The sequence below is a fragment of the Candoia aspera genome, chromosome 1, assembly GCF_035149785.1.
Source record: "Candoia aspera isolate rCanAsp1 chromosome 1, rCanAsp1.hap2, whole genome shotgun sequence".
Classification (NCBI taxonomy): domain Eukaryota; kingdom Metazoa; phylum Chordata; class Lepidosauria; order Squamata; family Boidae; genus Candoia; species Candoia aspera.
In genome coordinates this window covers 230,675,227-230,691,285 of record NC_086153.1, presented here as the reverse complement: position 1 = coordinate 230,691,285, position 16,059 = coordinate 230,675,227, and the positions used below count along the sequence as shown (strand labels likewise).

The window sequence follows — 16,059 nt, the reverse complement described above, 5'->3', positions numbered from 1 at the left end:
GTAGCCAACAGAACCAACTATTTTATCGAGTGAAAAACAACTTCTCCATGGAGGTAATTATATTAATCACCAATGTGATAGGCTCACAAGAATAGGGTTGACAGTGGTGAGTTTACTACAATATGAGAGTCAGTGTGGGTTTTGCTATTCAGAATTCATCTGATCAGCTCAAGAAATGAGGAGCCCTTGTAGTCCAAAGATCAGCTTCTACAAGAAAGAAATTTATTCATGGACTGGAACTATTTTAATCACAACTTGTAGGTTATACCCAACGTGTCCTTGGCTTGGCCCTTATCAAGATGCCTGGTGAACTTCATAAAATACATAACCCCAGCTATTTCATTGCATAGTACCTAATTCTCAAAGTATGACAACCTAGTTGTAATTCGGATTAAAAAAATTATCTATGCAGACTGAATGTTGCTCACTGTAAATTGAATAGTATTCTACTAGTTGAGCTCTTTATCAAAAATCTTCCAATTTCTCTTTCCTTTTCTAGAAAGTTAAAATTGACTCTCATCTCAGTCTAAATTATATATATTTGAGAAGCAAAGGAAAATTGACTGAAGTGTTCAACAGTGGTATTGTGACTACATGGGAAACAGCACACAGGTGACAGAATTCATACTCACTGGGTTGTCCCTTGACCCACAAGTGCAGCTGATCCTCTTTGGGACATTTTTTGCTGTTTATGCCATCACCATGGTGGGGAATGTGGGCATGATTATCTTAATCAGGATCAGTCCGCAACTCCACACACCAATGTACTTCTTCCTCACCAGCTTATCTTTTTTGGATATTTGTTACTCATCATCTGTCACCCCAAAGTTCCTTTCCAATCTTTTGAAAGAGAAGAAGATTATTTCCTATGGGGGTTGTTTTACTCAGCTTTACTTTTATGCTCTCTTTGCCACCACAGAGTGCTACCTCCTAGCTGTGATGGCCTATGACCGCTACGTGGCAATATGTCACCCTCTACTCTACTTGGTCATCATGTCCCAGAGAAAGTGTGCTCAGCTGATAGCAATTTCCTACATTGCTGGGATCATTAATGCTTCGGTGCACACAGTGGCTGCATCTAGACTGTCCTTCTGTGGCCCAAACATCATTAAGAATTTTTATTGTGAGGGTCCTCCCCTTTTAGCTCTTTCCTGCTCAGATGTCAGTCTTAATTATCTGCTGGTATTTGTATTTGTTGGTTTCAATATAACAGCAACAAGCCTGACTGTTCTCACTTCCTACACTTATATCCTGGTCACCATTTTAAGGATCCACTCGGCCAAGAGCCGCAGGAAAGCCTTCTCCACTTGTACATCTCACCTCATGGTCATCACCATTTTCTATGGATGTCTCAGCTTTATGTACGCACGGCCAAGCTCTAGGCAGAATTATCACCTAGACCAAATGGCTTCTGTGTTCTATGTAGTGGTGACCCCCATGCTCAATCCATTAATCTACAGCATGAGGAACCAGGAGGTAAGGGGTGCTTTCAGAAATGTCCTAGCAAGAACATTTCATGTTCAACAAAATGATTATGCTTTTTAGAGCCCTTGCTCTTTACCAAAATTCAGCTTTAGACAAAAGCTGTTCTAGTAGCAAATGGTTATATCATTGTGTTTCATTAAATAAAATACCATTATTCTGTATACATTTCTTAGAGCCCTGGTAGTAACTATATATTTACTTTTGAGTTCAAAAAATGTCTTTTAATCAAAAGAAGTTATCCCGTTTTTTGGATAGCTATGATGCCCTAATGATTTCCCTCAATCAGGAAGGAATGACAGGATCTGCTCTTTTTTTTTAACTATTAAAGCTTTACTAATATTTTTCAAAATATAATAAAAATACAAAATACAGAATATAAAAGAGATAGAATACAGATCTAAAAAGAAACAAGTAAAAATAAAACAGTGCAAGAATAAATAGAAAGGTATAGAAGACAGGTGACTTCTGACTTTCTTCATTACAGATATAAAAGCATATGAAAAAGTTAATCTCTTACTCTTAATTAAACTTTTAATAACATTATTTCTCTAAAATCAAACCATTTAATCATCAAAACCCAAAATCAAATCTTCATTTTTTTCAGTTGCCTGCAAATAGTCCAGAACTGGCTTCCAAGTAGAAACAGATTCAGTTACGGCATTTTCTCTTATCAATGCTGACAGTTTAGCCATTTCCGCCAATTCCGTTAATTTAAACATCCAGTCCTCCATTGAAGGGATTTGTGCATCCTTCCATCTTTGGGCGTATAAGAGTCTTGCTGCTGTTATCATATGTAAAAACAGAATCCCATGCTGCTTCTCAAACTGTTGATCCATCAGACCCAAGAGAAACAGCTCCAGTTTCAGTTGTAAGTCCACTTTAAGAATCTTTTGAATAATAATAGATATTTGATTCCAGAAATTCTTGGCTTTTCCACAAATGATAAAAAGTTCCTTCACCCTGTAAACATTTCCAACAAACATTTGATATCCCATTGTACATTTCTGACAACTTATCAGAGGTTAAATACCTATGGTTCATCATTTTAAAAAAATCTCTTTCAAATTATAATTCAAAGTAAATTTCAAAACTTTATTCCACATATTCTCCCATTGTTCAAGCATAATGTTATATCCGAAATCCTTAGCCCATTTAATCATACAATCTTTGACATATTCATCTTCTAAATTCAATTGCAACAACATTTTACACATTTTCTTAATGAGGTGCTCATCATTTGTACAAAGTTCCATTTTGAATTGTGTTTTTCATTAACAAAATTATATACCTTCTTATCCAAATTGAACTGTTCTGACAGTTGCACAAATTAAAGCAGTGACAAGTATGACCTTCCAATTCTAGTTGTTCCCTTGTTTTAAATTTAGGTACGCCTTCCTCAAACTTCAACAGGTCTTCATATCTCAACCAATTTAATTTGCTTGCCATCTCTCTTCTAAAAAACCTTCTTGAGGGGACAACCACAGAGGTAGATTAGGAGACAATACTGGTTTATATTTGTTCCAAACCCTCAATATGGCATGCCTAACAAAATGATTTTTAAAATCTTTATTTTTAGCTTTATCATACCACAAGTAGGCATGCCACCCAGATCGGAGATCATGTCCTTCTAATTCCAATAATTTCTTGTCCTTCAGGGTCACCCAATCCTTCATCCAAAGCAAACAACAGGCAGCAAAATACAATTTCAAGTCAGGCAAACCTAGATCTCCTCATTCTTTGGCATCTTATAACAATTTAAATTTGATTCTTGATTTCTTCCCTTGCATAATGAACTCAGAGATATCTTTCTGTCATTGTTTTAGTGGTAAATCTGTTGTCAAAATCAGTATTGTCCAAAAGAGAAACAACGTTCTAGGCAAAACATTCATCTTAATCACAGATATCCAACCCATCATTGGCAATTGTAATTTTTCCCACCTTAACAAATCTTTTTTTACATCATTCCACAATTTAACATAATTATTTTGAAACAACATATAATTCATATTTGATAATGTCACCCCCAAATATCTGACCTTTTTTTCAATTTTAAAACCAGTATTACCCATCAACATTTCTTGATTATTTATGGTCATATTCTTGGTCAGCATCTTCGTTTTTTGTTTGTTTACTTTAAGGCCAGCTAATGACTCAAATTCCTTCAGTTTCCTCATCAGGTGTTCAGCAACGGTCAGGGGATCCTGTAATATTAAAACTAAATCATCAGCAAAAGCCCTCAATTTGAAGACCTGCTGTATACATTTCTTAGAGCACTGGTAGTAACTATATATTTACTTTTGAGTTTAAAAAATGGAATTTTTTAATCTAAAGAAGAGTTATTCTATTTTTTGGATAGCTATCCTGCCCTAATGATTGCCATCAATTAGGAAGGAATGACAGGCTCTGCTCTTAAGTTGCTTACAAACCAAAGGACAGAGCAGAGAAGGAGGAAGAAAAACAGAGAGAATCAGTTCTTCGGAGTTAGAATAAAGCCAGCATTTATATTTGGTTGAATCCAGGCTGATCTTCCCTTCCTAGTGTTCTTAGCTAGACAGCAGCTATTCAGGCTTTTCAGATACATATGGCCCTTGTGTTCCCCACTTCCACAGCAAATGCCTATAGCAGCCTAATGTACTACAGGTAGTCCTCACTTGACAACCACAATTGAGCCCAGATTTTCCGTTGTAAGTCATAATGGTTGTTAAGTGAGTCCAGACTAGTTTTTACTACCTTTTTTACCATGGTCTTTAAGCAAGTCACAGCAGTCGTTAAGTGAATCAAGATCAGAGCTTGTGGTTTCCTTCAGTTGTTAAGTGAACAATGCTGTTGTTAAGCAAATCAGGAGTTATTTTGCAGTACCGTGGTGGGGTGGAGTATGGTAGTCATATATTTTCCACCAAAACATGACTATGGAAATGCTTCTGTGGCTACAGTTGTATTGTTTTCAGTTAGTATTACTATGATTTTCAACTAATATTACTGGTTGATTATTAAAAACTTTTCCTGTAAGGTCTTCATTAGTATCTTTGTTCTACAGTACAGTACTAAACAGGTTTAAAGGTACTGTACAATACTGTAACTTTTTTCCCCTGCTGTAGTAAACTCTGCAGCTTTTGTTACTATACAGTACTGTATATAAATCTGATTTTTAGTGTACAGCATGCGCAGGACTGCATCTGATTACAATATTGATGATTGGAGAGAGTGAACTGTGAAGGCCAGACCCTATATACAGTCCATTTGTAAGGACAAGCCATTTTGGGGGGAAAATAAATGCAATACAGAGTTTGGTGCTCTGCTGCTGTTGGAAAACACAGAAAAAGCAGATGGGGCTCCAGCTGTTGAAGACAGAAAGCAAATAAAGCAGTTGAAGACTCCCAACATTATTTTGTACATACAGTACTACTACAGTATTTCCAAAGTATTGGAAAAGAAATTAAAATAAAAGAAATTAAATAGAAATAGAAATAAAACCAATACAGTATAGTAAAAATGAAATAAAACAAATTTCCTAGATCAACAATACTTATCTTATAGCAGTAAAAAAGCAGTAGATACAGCAGTCTGTAGTACTGCATTCTGCTTCTAAATACTTTAAAAGGAAGGAAATTCTTGGAACAAACAACTGTTTTAAAAACAGTAAACCAGCATTCAGCACTGTTAAATATAATTAAAAATTAGACAGGGAAAGAATGGAACATGCATGCCACCACACAAATCTCTACTTAAGTTAAACAAAAACTGGGAAAAAGCATAAGTTAATATAGTACTGAATGGAAAAGTAGTGCGACTATGTGACCGTGCCTGCTACAAAGACTCAGGATGTCCTGCGATCTCATGACCAGGGAAAAAAATCTGCATGTGATCACATGGGCCTCAGAAATCCAGCATCATAAGCCTGGAGGACTTCCTGGTACCAAAGGGTGGTCATGTGACCCAAAATGGCCACCACTTCTGGGATGGCCAAATCTGAGTCATGTGATCATGGAGGCCTCATGAGGATAGTAATTTTGGGCCCCAGTTGGAAATCTACTTTTGGGGTACCATCGTAACTTCAAATGGCCTTTAAGCGGCTGGTTGGTAAGTGAGGACTCCGTGTATTTGGTAAGGAGGAGCAAATATTAGATAGTGCATATGGTATTTCAGGTTGCTGCAAGAAGCCTGCTGAAATCTATTTTTAGGGGAGAAGATATCCATTCCAAGGGGAAATAATCTGAAAACTCAGATCAAAACATGCTGTCTTGAACAGTGGGACTGGAAATTTCTGAATATGCTTAGAAGTAACTGACCATGGGAATATGTGAAAGTTAGAAGGGAAATGAAAACAATATGCTTTTTGAGTAGGCAACACCCCCTTCCCAAAGAGCAGTTGTTGAATTAAGATGAGCAGCAACTAAGCAAGACAAAACAAAGGGAGTTTTGCAAGTCCCATTTCACCGAGGGAAGGAAGACAAAAGCTTAGGGATCCCAAAGTGACAAAGGCATTCAGCAAATCCTTATGGACAAGGGAAGGGAACAGAAAGGCAATTGATGTGAATGGGAGAAGGGGCAGAACTGAGGTTCTGCATGTCCCCCAAACAATCCTGCTGGACTTTGTCTCTTATTGTGCCTGATCAAAGCACAATACACTCTTCTGGAAGAAAGGATGTTTATGTTTTTAATTTTTTAACATTTTGATATAGTACTAAAAAAGAAAAATGTATAGATACAAATACAATCAAACCAATATGAAATAACCAGATAAAACAAAGAAAAATAAAAGGGCACCCCCAAAACTAAGTGAAATACAAACCAATACTATTCAACACAAGCTACACCTATAGAAAATTGCTACAATACAGTTTTTAAACAAGTTGAACCTGACTCAGAATTGCACTGTCTTGGCTTTATGTCATAGACAGCCAATTCAAAGGCATCGAGCTGACACGTTTTATCAAGCCAAGCTGTAGTCTCTGATGCACAAGTGACTTTCCAGGAACGCATAATGCTCTTTGGGCAGCAGTCCAACTTTGATAAATACAGTATCTTTGATAAATAGGGCACATTCTAAACTTTTTGGAGTATACTTACAAAAACAATAACAGATTTCCATTTTAATTCCCTTCCAAGAACGTGGCTCACCCTAATAAGACCTTTTAACTAATAAGGAGTTATCAGGAATAGGACCAAAGCATGTTTACTGATGTACTTTTACATGTATTACATCTCCAATGTAAGATCAACAACTAGTTTTTTTTAAACATATCCACTGAGTCCAATAAACTCAAGGAAGAAATGTAAAGTATTGACCTTGTTTTATGTTCATAAATACTATTCTTAACAAATACATTTAACATTTCTTAAAAGTTGCGACCAATGATTTTATAATATAGGAAAATCCAGTTCTCTGTTCCAACTTTCTTTGATATTGTTAATATTTATTTTTTTCATTGTGGATAAAACAGAATTGTTGGTTTAGTCTCTAAAAAACCTTTATCTGGGGCATTCAAATCCATAGAATTTTCCAAGGCAGTTGATATGTCTTGTCCAAAGAATGAGTGCGACAAATACTTTCATTGCATATATTGCCATTTAGATATACTCATTTTGTAATCTTTCAAAAGTCTTGAAAGTTTGATGGGAATCCATTTTTATAACAAGTTCCAGAAATTTAATTTGTACTGTATCAAAGGCTTTTTCCTATATCTAATGATGGCACTATGTCCATTACATATTTTTTAGAATGTATTGTTTAAACTATCTACCAGTTATTTGAAATTGTCAGAAGCTTTCCAAAGCCAGCATTTGCTGGATGAATTATTGACAGTAATACCTTCAGCAATTTTTGTGCCAAGGTTGCAATCAAAATGGTCTTATCTACATTTAACAAAGATACTGCACAATGCATTCCTGTTTTCAGACTGTCACACTCCCTTATCAAACGTTCCCAGAACATCTGATTGGACTTGCATGCATGAATGGACTTAACACGTGTTGGGACTTGTGGGTCAGTAGAGTTGGGGGGGGGAACATGCCAGGGGTGTGAAAACATCTTGTTTGGACTATCTCTGGTATCCAGGGTCAAGCTGCTGAGCCATTGGAGACATCTGTGTGGAGTTAAGCTGACTGGCGTGAAGAGTGGGACTGCATGCCTAGGAGAGGGAGCGGGCTTGCATTTATTGGGCTGTTAAACTTGGGGAAAATGCAGGAACTTTCATTCACAACTTTTTCACTCTTCTGTGTGCTACTTTCCATTAAAGAGATTTCTACTAAAATCACGTATGAATCGAACTTATCGAATGGTAAACTGAGTAATACAGTCATTACACTAACTAAAATACAAACCGCATGAAATGAATCAGTCCCAACTCAAAATAGCCACGTATTCATTAATTACAGAGGCTGCAAATTTCAGTTCAATTTGGATACATCAAGCAGCAAGGGTTTATTAATTTCAATTCTTCCATATAAGTTTTAATTGATTCCATCACTAATGATTGTTTTTTCTGTACTGGTGTATTTCTTTCAAGCTCGGGATTGAGAGCCAATTTTTCTTTAAAATATTCTCCTATTATCACTTTATCATATTTACCTTCATTCAAGTGTTGCAAACATTCATAAAACAAGATAGCATAATACCTCAAAACACTTGGGTTTCTTTATTCATGTGTTTTATGTCCACGATGAGCAATGTTCTTCACTACCAAATCATTCAGCTCATAAAAACTAGAGACTCAGGAGCAAGAGAGGTATATTACTGTGTAAGATTGGGAAGAGCCTTTTGGGATGGGGATGATCTGGTTTACCCTTGCTCTTGTTCTGAGCTGTCTCTTACTTTGTTGTGTCCAGATGCAGGCTTTGGCTGGTTCAAAACTGGCTGATCTGGGCAACACCAGCTTTCTGCAGGATTTTGTTCTGAAAATGTTGGGAAGCAAGTAAAGAGAAAGTGTAAACCTGCACAGCTATTTCCCTCTATAATAAAATAAAATGCATCTATTAGCTTCCACCCCCCAACCCCACAACACATTTGTTTTCTGTAAGCACAAGATAAGCCATTAATTGGAACAACTTGGGTGATTGGAATGGAGAGAAGAATGCATAGCATTTGGAATGTGGCTTCCTGTTTCCAGCTGATGGGTGGAAGGGGTGGAAGAGAAGTAATACATTTAATGCTTTGCCAAGAATTAATTTCAGAGGTTGCAAAATTAAAAACAAGGACTTGCGGAGACATTAAAAATGGATGGTGTAATGATTGCCTACCCTAACAGAACCAGACTCACAAGTAGGGACTTAATGATATCTGATTTATTAAAGAATAGTATGCAAACACAGAGAAAGCTGAGAATGAGCAAAAGCGCGCCAAATACAAACTAAAAACCGTCAGTGCAAACGTAATCCCTCCCCTCGCCCAAACCATTTCAAATTCCCCACCGCAGGTGCTGGTGACAATTTCTGCTGATGTCCTGGGAAGAAAACCTTGAACACACGAAATAACCCAAACACATTCCAATCCAGCTGAATACAGATAACATTCCAGGAGACAGAATCCACCTCCCCTCCCAACCGAAACACGCATCAGCAAAATGACATGCAAAATGTTACGATGTACGTTTAACATTGAAACGATGAACATGACATACCCCCCCCCCCAAAATAAGCGAAACATCAGGCAGCAGGTTTCAGAGGATAAGGGGTGTGCCCCGTGCTCTGATGGACAGCATTGTTGTAAGCCACCTCAGCAAAAGGTAGCAGATCAACCCAATTATCTTGCTGATAGTTGACAAACGACCTTAAAAATTGTTCAAGGGTCGAATTTAAAACCTCTGTAGATCCGTCAGTCTCTGGATGCGAAGCAGTGGACAATGCCTGTTTGGTGCCAACCAGTTTCAAAAATGATTTCCAAAAGTGGGAAGTAAACTGTGTCCCGCGGTCCGTGACCAAGTGGGAGGGGCTACCGTGAATCCGGTAGATGTGTAGTAGGAAAAGGCATGCCAATTGTGGGGTGGAAGGAATAGAAGCACATGGAATGAAATGGACTTGTTTGGAAAAATAATCCTTGACGACCCAAATCACAGTCTTTTTCTGACTAGGAGGTAGGTCCACAACAAAATCCATAGAAACCTCCTCCCATGGATGGGATGGGCTTGCAACTGGCTGTAAAAGCCCCTGCGGCTTACCCCCCTTCCATTTTGACATGGCACAGACAGGGCAAGAAGCAACATAATCTTTTACATCACGTCTCAGGGTAGGCCACCAAAACTGGTGCCGTTCCAGGTGCAACGTTTTTACAAACCCAAAATGACCAGCCACTTTATCATCGTGAGACCTAGTTAAAATTTCCCTTCGCAAGTTGTCAGGCACATAGAGGTGGTTTTGCTTCCAAGCCAACCCATTGTCAAAAGTAACATTGTCTCTATTCTCCTGCAACCAAGTATCGGATTTCAGTTCCTGGAGAAACTGTTGTTGCAATTGAGAGGGAACTGGCGTCCTCCTCCCAGCTGGTGAAACTGAAGCTGGAGGCAGTTGCGCACGGGTTTGGCTGCGTGTGACAGCCTGCAACCCCATCTGGGGCTCCGTCCACACTGTGCCCATGATTTCAGGGGCTTGGACCAAATCTTGGGGTAGGCGAGAAAGCGCATCAGCTAGGAAGTTTTTCCTGTCCGGAATAAATTTCAATTGAAAATCAAAGCGACTAAAAAACTGAGCCCAGCAAATCTGCTTAGGACTGAGTCTGCGAGGTGTGCGGAGTGCTTCTAAATTCTTATGGTCAGTCCAAACTTCAAAAGGGCATTTAGCCCCTTCTAGGAGGTGCTGCCATGCTTCCAAAGCAGCCTTGACTGCAAAAGCCTCCTTTTCCCAGACATGCCACCTCTGTTCCGTTTCGGAAAATTTCCGAGACAAATAAGCACAAGGCTTCAAGTGATTGTCAGCATCTGTTTGCAGTACAAGCGCCCCAATTGAAAAATCAGAAGCATCTACCTGAACTACAAATGGTCTAGTGGGATCAGGGTGCTGCAAAATTGGTTCAGCAGTGAACAGGCTTTTGAGTTTGTCAAAAGCCACCTGGCGGTCAGTTGTCCAATTCAGCAGTGCCCCTGGGTTCTTTACTTTGCGCGTGTCCCCCAACCCCTTGGTACATAACAAGTCAGTTAAGGGCAATGCAATTTCAGCGAACCCCTGGATGAACTGGCGATAATAATTGCTAAATCCAAGGAAACTTTGGAGTTGTCTCCGGGTGCGTGGGTGCTCCCACCCCAAAATGGCCTGAATTTTCCCAGGGTCCATCTCAATGCCCTTGTCAGAGATCCTATACCCCTGGTAGTCAAGCTGAGTCTTATGAAATTCACACTTAGAAAGTTTGGCAAACAGTTCAGCATTTCTCAATTTGCTAAGCACCTGTCTCACCAGGCATTCGTGCTCCTCTTCAGTTTCAGGATAAATCAAAACATCATCTAAATACACCAGTACACCTTTAAACAAATGGTCATGTAAAACTTCATTGATTAATTGCATAAACACCCCTGGTGCCCCCGCCAACCAAAAAGGTAAGACCTTATACTGGAAAGAACCCAGTGGACAATTGAAAGCAGTTTTCCATTCATCCCCCTCCCGTATGCGGATGCGGAAATAGGCTTCCTTCAAATCCAGCTTGGAAAAGATTTTCCCCTTTGCCAGATGTGCTAACATGTCTTTTATTAAGGGCAAAGGATACTTGTTTGATATGGAGACTGCATTTAACCCGCAGTAATCGGTACAGAGTCTCAGTGTCACATCCTTCTTACCCCGGAACAGTACGGGGGTGCCAACCGGAGAATTTGCTGGTTCGATAAATCCCCTGGCCAAGTTTTTATCCACAAAATCCCTCAATGCTGCAAGCTCCTTCTGAGTCATGGTGTAAATCTTTGGCTTGGGCAGTTGAGCGTTGAGGACCAACTCTATCGCACAGTCAGTTTTTCGATGGGGCGGGAGTTGGTCTGCTTCCATCTCACCAAACACATCCGCAAAGTCCTGGTATTTCTCCAGCAAGCCCTCCAGTGATGTCACATCGAAATGCGGGGTTGCTGCCACAGCCCTCCCCACTGCAGCACATGGTACTCGTTCTGCTGCAGGGGCTTGGTAAAAGCCATCGGAAAAAGTCAAAGTCCTGTGTTCCCAATTTATATAGGGGTTGTGTTTGACAGGGGTTTTGTTGGACCAGCCAGGGAATCCCCAAGATGACGAGGGGATGACCCACAGGTGCTACCACAAACTGTAGCCCCTCACGGTGGCTGCCCAACTGCAACGTGAAATGAGTCACCAGTCTCCCTCCCACCGTTGAACCATCCAGCTGGGTGATAATTATGGGACGCTGCAGTGGAAAGCTGGGTAAGTCCAAAGCAGCCACCACGTCAGGTTGCATTAAGCATTGCAAACACCCCGAGTCGATTAATGCCCAAACCTCAATGGTCTTAGTGTGGGAGCCTAACTTCACTTTCACATTCAGCATGGGGCAATTTGCACTCACCAAAACATCTTCGCGCCCATCATCCACCACCTGCCCACAGGCGCTTTTCAGAGCAGGTGGCTGGCGGTTCCCGCTGCCTCTTTTAGATCGTTTTCCTCCTCTCCCCTGAAGTAAGGAACCTCCTCCACTTCAGTTTCTGCCTTGGCTGCCTTCTTTTTCCTGGGCAGTGAGGGCGATTTGCCCGTCGCTTTTCCCAACCTATCTTCTGCCCTGGGTTTTGGGCAAGCAGCCGCCCTGTGGCCCTCTTTCCCACACCGGAGGCACTGCCCTTTGGCATAACGGCGCTCCCTCTCCTCCTCCCAGGCATGTTGCCTGGGTTTCTCAGTCGTGGCAGTGGATCGGGATCCCTTGCTGAGCGCCGCGTGTCTCAACGCCCTCCTACTGTGTGCGAAAGTCTCATGGGCATGTTCAGCCTTCCCTGCCAACTGTATCCATTCATACAAGGTATCTGGGTCATCTCTGCCCAACGACCACCACAGGACCTCCATGTTCAGACCATCCTTAAATAGCTCTATTAAGGTAGCCTGGGACCAGTCCTCAACCTTTCCAGCCAATGACTTAAATTCCAAAGCGTAGTCTGCTATGGATCTTTGCCCCTGGCTGAGTTCTTTTAAAGCCCTCTTTGCCCTTTCTTTGGCTAATGGGTCTACAAAGTGTAGCTTTAAGGCCCACAGGAATTCTTCAAAATCCTCAAACTCAGGAGCGTCCGCTTCATTTAACTGGACAAACCAGTCAGCAGCACGCCCCTTTAGTTTGGTGGCAATGGCATTTATCTTGGCCCTTTCAGAACGGAAATACGGTCCGAATTCGTCCATATAACTCCTTGCATTGGTAAGAAAAAATGACAACTTAGTTGGATCCCCATCAAATTTGACTGCAAAGTCTTTAACCCCCGCTCCAGGCGGGCCCCTCGCCACATCTGGGAGGTTGGTCTTTCTTTTGGATATTGGGGATCTCCGCTCTCAAGGAGGGGACCTGGAAATTCTCACTCTGTGAGATTTTGGCTCAGCCCTTTGCTGTCTTCTTCCTCTTTCTACTGAGCGGGGAGGGGGAGAAAGGGATGAATGCCTGGTGCTTGATTCTCCTCTCCTCCTCTCCCAGGGCCCCCAGTCCATTGACAGTTTCTTTAGCATATATTCCATCGACTCAAATTTGGCCTCCAATAGTCTTATCCCTCCAGGGGTTTGGGAATCCTCTTTCCTTCCCCCGTCCTGCCTCACAACGATTGAGGACATCGGGTACCGCTGCTTCCAGGATGTCTTGGACGTCCCTGGTAGGGGTCCCTGTGCTTCATCCCAAGTAATCAGCTCGCCAGGGGACTCTCCAGTAGGTTCAGGGGCTCCTTTTCCTCCAACCTCCTCTTCCTCCAGACTGGAACACGAAATCACCTGTACCTCAGATAGTTCCCGAGTAGGGACCCTCTCCGTTCTCCTCACCGTGGAGTCGGGTTCCCCATTGCTCGTGTCCTCGCTTTCCCCAGTTTGGGGTTTTGGTTCGGTCATCGCTAGCGCTACTCCCTCACAAGATAAATCCGGAAAGGGGCTAACGGTAAACTTTTAAGATTCTCAGCTTTATGTAATGATTGCCTACCCTAACAGAACCAGACTCACAAGTAGGGACTTAATGATATCTGATTTATTAAAGAATAGTATGCAAATACAGAGAAAGCTGAGAATGAGCAAAAGCGCACCAAATACAAACTAAAAACCGTCGGTGCGAACGTAATCCCTCCCCTCGCCCAAACTGTTTCAAATTCCCCACCGCAGGTGCTGGTGACAATTTCTGCTGATGTCCTGGGAAGAAAACCGTGAACACACGAAATAACCCAAACACATTCCAATCCAGCTGAATACAGATAACATCCCAGGAGACAGAATCCTCCTCCCCTCCCAACCAAAACACGCATCAGCAAAATGACATGCGAAACGTTACGATGTACGTTTAACATTGAAACAATGAACATGACAGATGGCTATAGAAACAGAGACTCATTGGGCCTCCCCTAACTGAAGGACTGCTGTCCAAGAAGAGTGAAGTATTTAGGGATGCCTTGACTGCTTTGAAAGATCCCACAAAAAGATTGCTTTCCTGTACATGAACAATGTTTTTTTCCCCTCAACTATAGAAAAAAACCTCCCAGCAAGACTGTATTGAACATAATTTAAGCAGGAGCTAGTAGCAAATTTGGAGGTTACAAAGTATTCCAGTGATGGGGTAAGCTATCTGTCTGGAAAGGTACTGAGATTTCAAAGGTGTGGAAGCAGCTAATTTGTTATTGTTAATTATTATGAAATATGTAGTAACTAAAACTACAATTCAAATTCTTTTCCCATCCTTCATTTGCATTATTCAGTTTGATTCCCAAACATGCTGCACTGGCACGGAACTTAGGAAGCTGCCAAAATATTTTTATTCAAGAATACCTTTCTGGACCTGCTTCTACATTAATCAGGTCTAGCCTAGCCTTCCTCAGAGGACTTCAGTGTACTTTTCCCTTGTTTTCCTTGAACAAGGGTTGCTCAACTGCTGCCACTGCAGTGTTCCCCAATGGTCATTTGAAAGAGCAAATAATTCCTTTGGTTGGCTGTCTTATTCAGCGTTATTTTTCATGGCCCACTGACTACCTCAAGGGCTGACTCCTCCTTGGGATGGTCAATGACCCCTCACATGGTGATGGGTAATCGAGTACTCTTTTTAGGCTAGGAGTCATGAAAAAATGGAGCTTATCATTCATGAGAACGGTTTTACAAGTACACTCTTGTTGGGGTCTTTTTTTCCATGCTTTTAAAAGTCACCATCTGGCATAAGGCTGCAACGGTTCAAATACAGGATGACTGGAGAGGATGAAAGTTCATCTACTTCTGAATGTTCAAGGAAGTAGCCTTTTTGAGACCAAAATGACCAAGGGAGTTCTTGAGCTCAAATCTGATCCGAGAGCTGGAAAAGAAATGATAAAATATTTCCATCATGGCTTTGCTATAAATATTTGGTTTCCAAAAGGAATGGAGGGAGTAGATGGCAGAGAAAGCAAAAAGCAGAGGGGAAGGAGAGGGAGTGGTCTTATTTATTTATAGGCATCTCTTTGGCAACACTGCAAAACATCTCTTCCAGTGCAGAAATAATAATAATAATAATAATAATAATAATAATAATAATAATAATAATAATAATTCAATCATGCTTAGACTTCAGTGCATTGGAACTGGATGAGCTGAAAAAAGATGACCAAAAGTTAGGGGTTGTCAGGTTAGATTTATCACTGCAAGAACGTTTTTAGCATTTCCATGGCATTCAGGGGTTCGTGGGGCAAGAAGACCCACTCAGCAGGGAATTTCAGAACTGAGTGGGACAAGCAGCCTGTCACTACAAGGTGACATTTTACAGAGAAATCTGTGCTTTAAAAATGAGTGTTTTGTTGTGTCATATAGTCAAAACATTATAATTTGGCTCTGATGCACTTCCCTTGGTAATTATTAGAACAAATAATGGGATCAGAACTACTTAGGGAATACCAAGGATTTCTTCAGCAGAATTAAGTTCTCCTGCATAGTCCCAAAGACCGCATGGGAAAATTGATTACCATAGTAATAAGAACAGCTCGAGTCACCTGGAGCTGAAATATATCTGAATTACCTCCCGACACTCAAAGAATTCTGCAGTTGGTTTCACATGGAAGTAACCCAAAATAAGCTCTGAAGGAAGAGAATGCCTTAAACTGAGGAAGCTGTAGTTGAGCTTGGTGTAATAGGGTAAGTTTCACAGGATATCTCTATTAATTTGACATTTACAAAACTGCTCTGTATGATTGACTGAAAATTCTTTCCTCATACATCCTATTCTAAGAATAACTGTTGACAAGCCATTATGCCAGGTCTTGTGTTCTGGAATAAATAGGAAGCATCCTATTTATTCCAGAACACAAGACCTGGCATAATGGCTTGTCAACGGTTTTCACTGCAGTGGAAGACAAGCAGTTTATTATTTTTCTAGTCTGACTTAAAGTTTGAAATGGAATTGAAGTAAGAAATGTTTTCCTTCTTCATCCATGAGTCTCCATCCAACATTTTAGCTGAAAGCACTGTTGTTATTAT

The 16,059-nt window shown here is 40.7% G+C and overlaps 1 protein-coding gene across 1 annotated transcript; it reads left to right on the top strand.

Moving 5' to 3' along the window:
- The first annotated feature begins 594 nt into the window (after positions 1 to 594).
- Positions 595 to 1,545, top strand: LOC134504998 (olfactory receptor 5AP2-like). Its single transcript, XM_063314528.1, has one exon. The coding sequence runs from the start codon at positions 595 to 597 to the stop codon at positions 1,543 to 1,545; it is 951 nt and encodes a 316-aa protein (XP_063170598.1).
- The last annotated feature ends 14,514 nt before the right edge of the window (positions 1,546 to 16,059 follow it).

Coding starts and splice junctions, on each gene's coding strand:
- LOC134504998 (XM_063314528.1), top strand. CDS start 595: ATGGGAAACAGCACACAGGTGACAGAATTCATACTCACTGGGTTGTCC.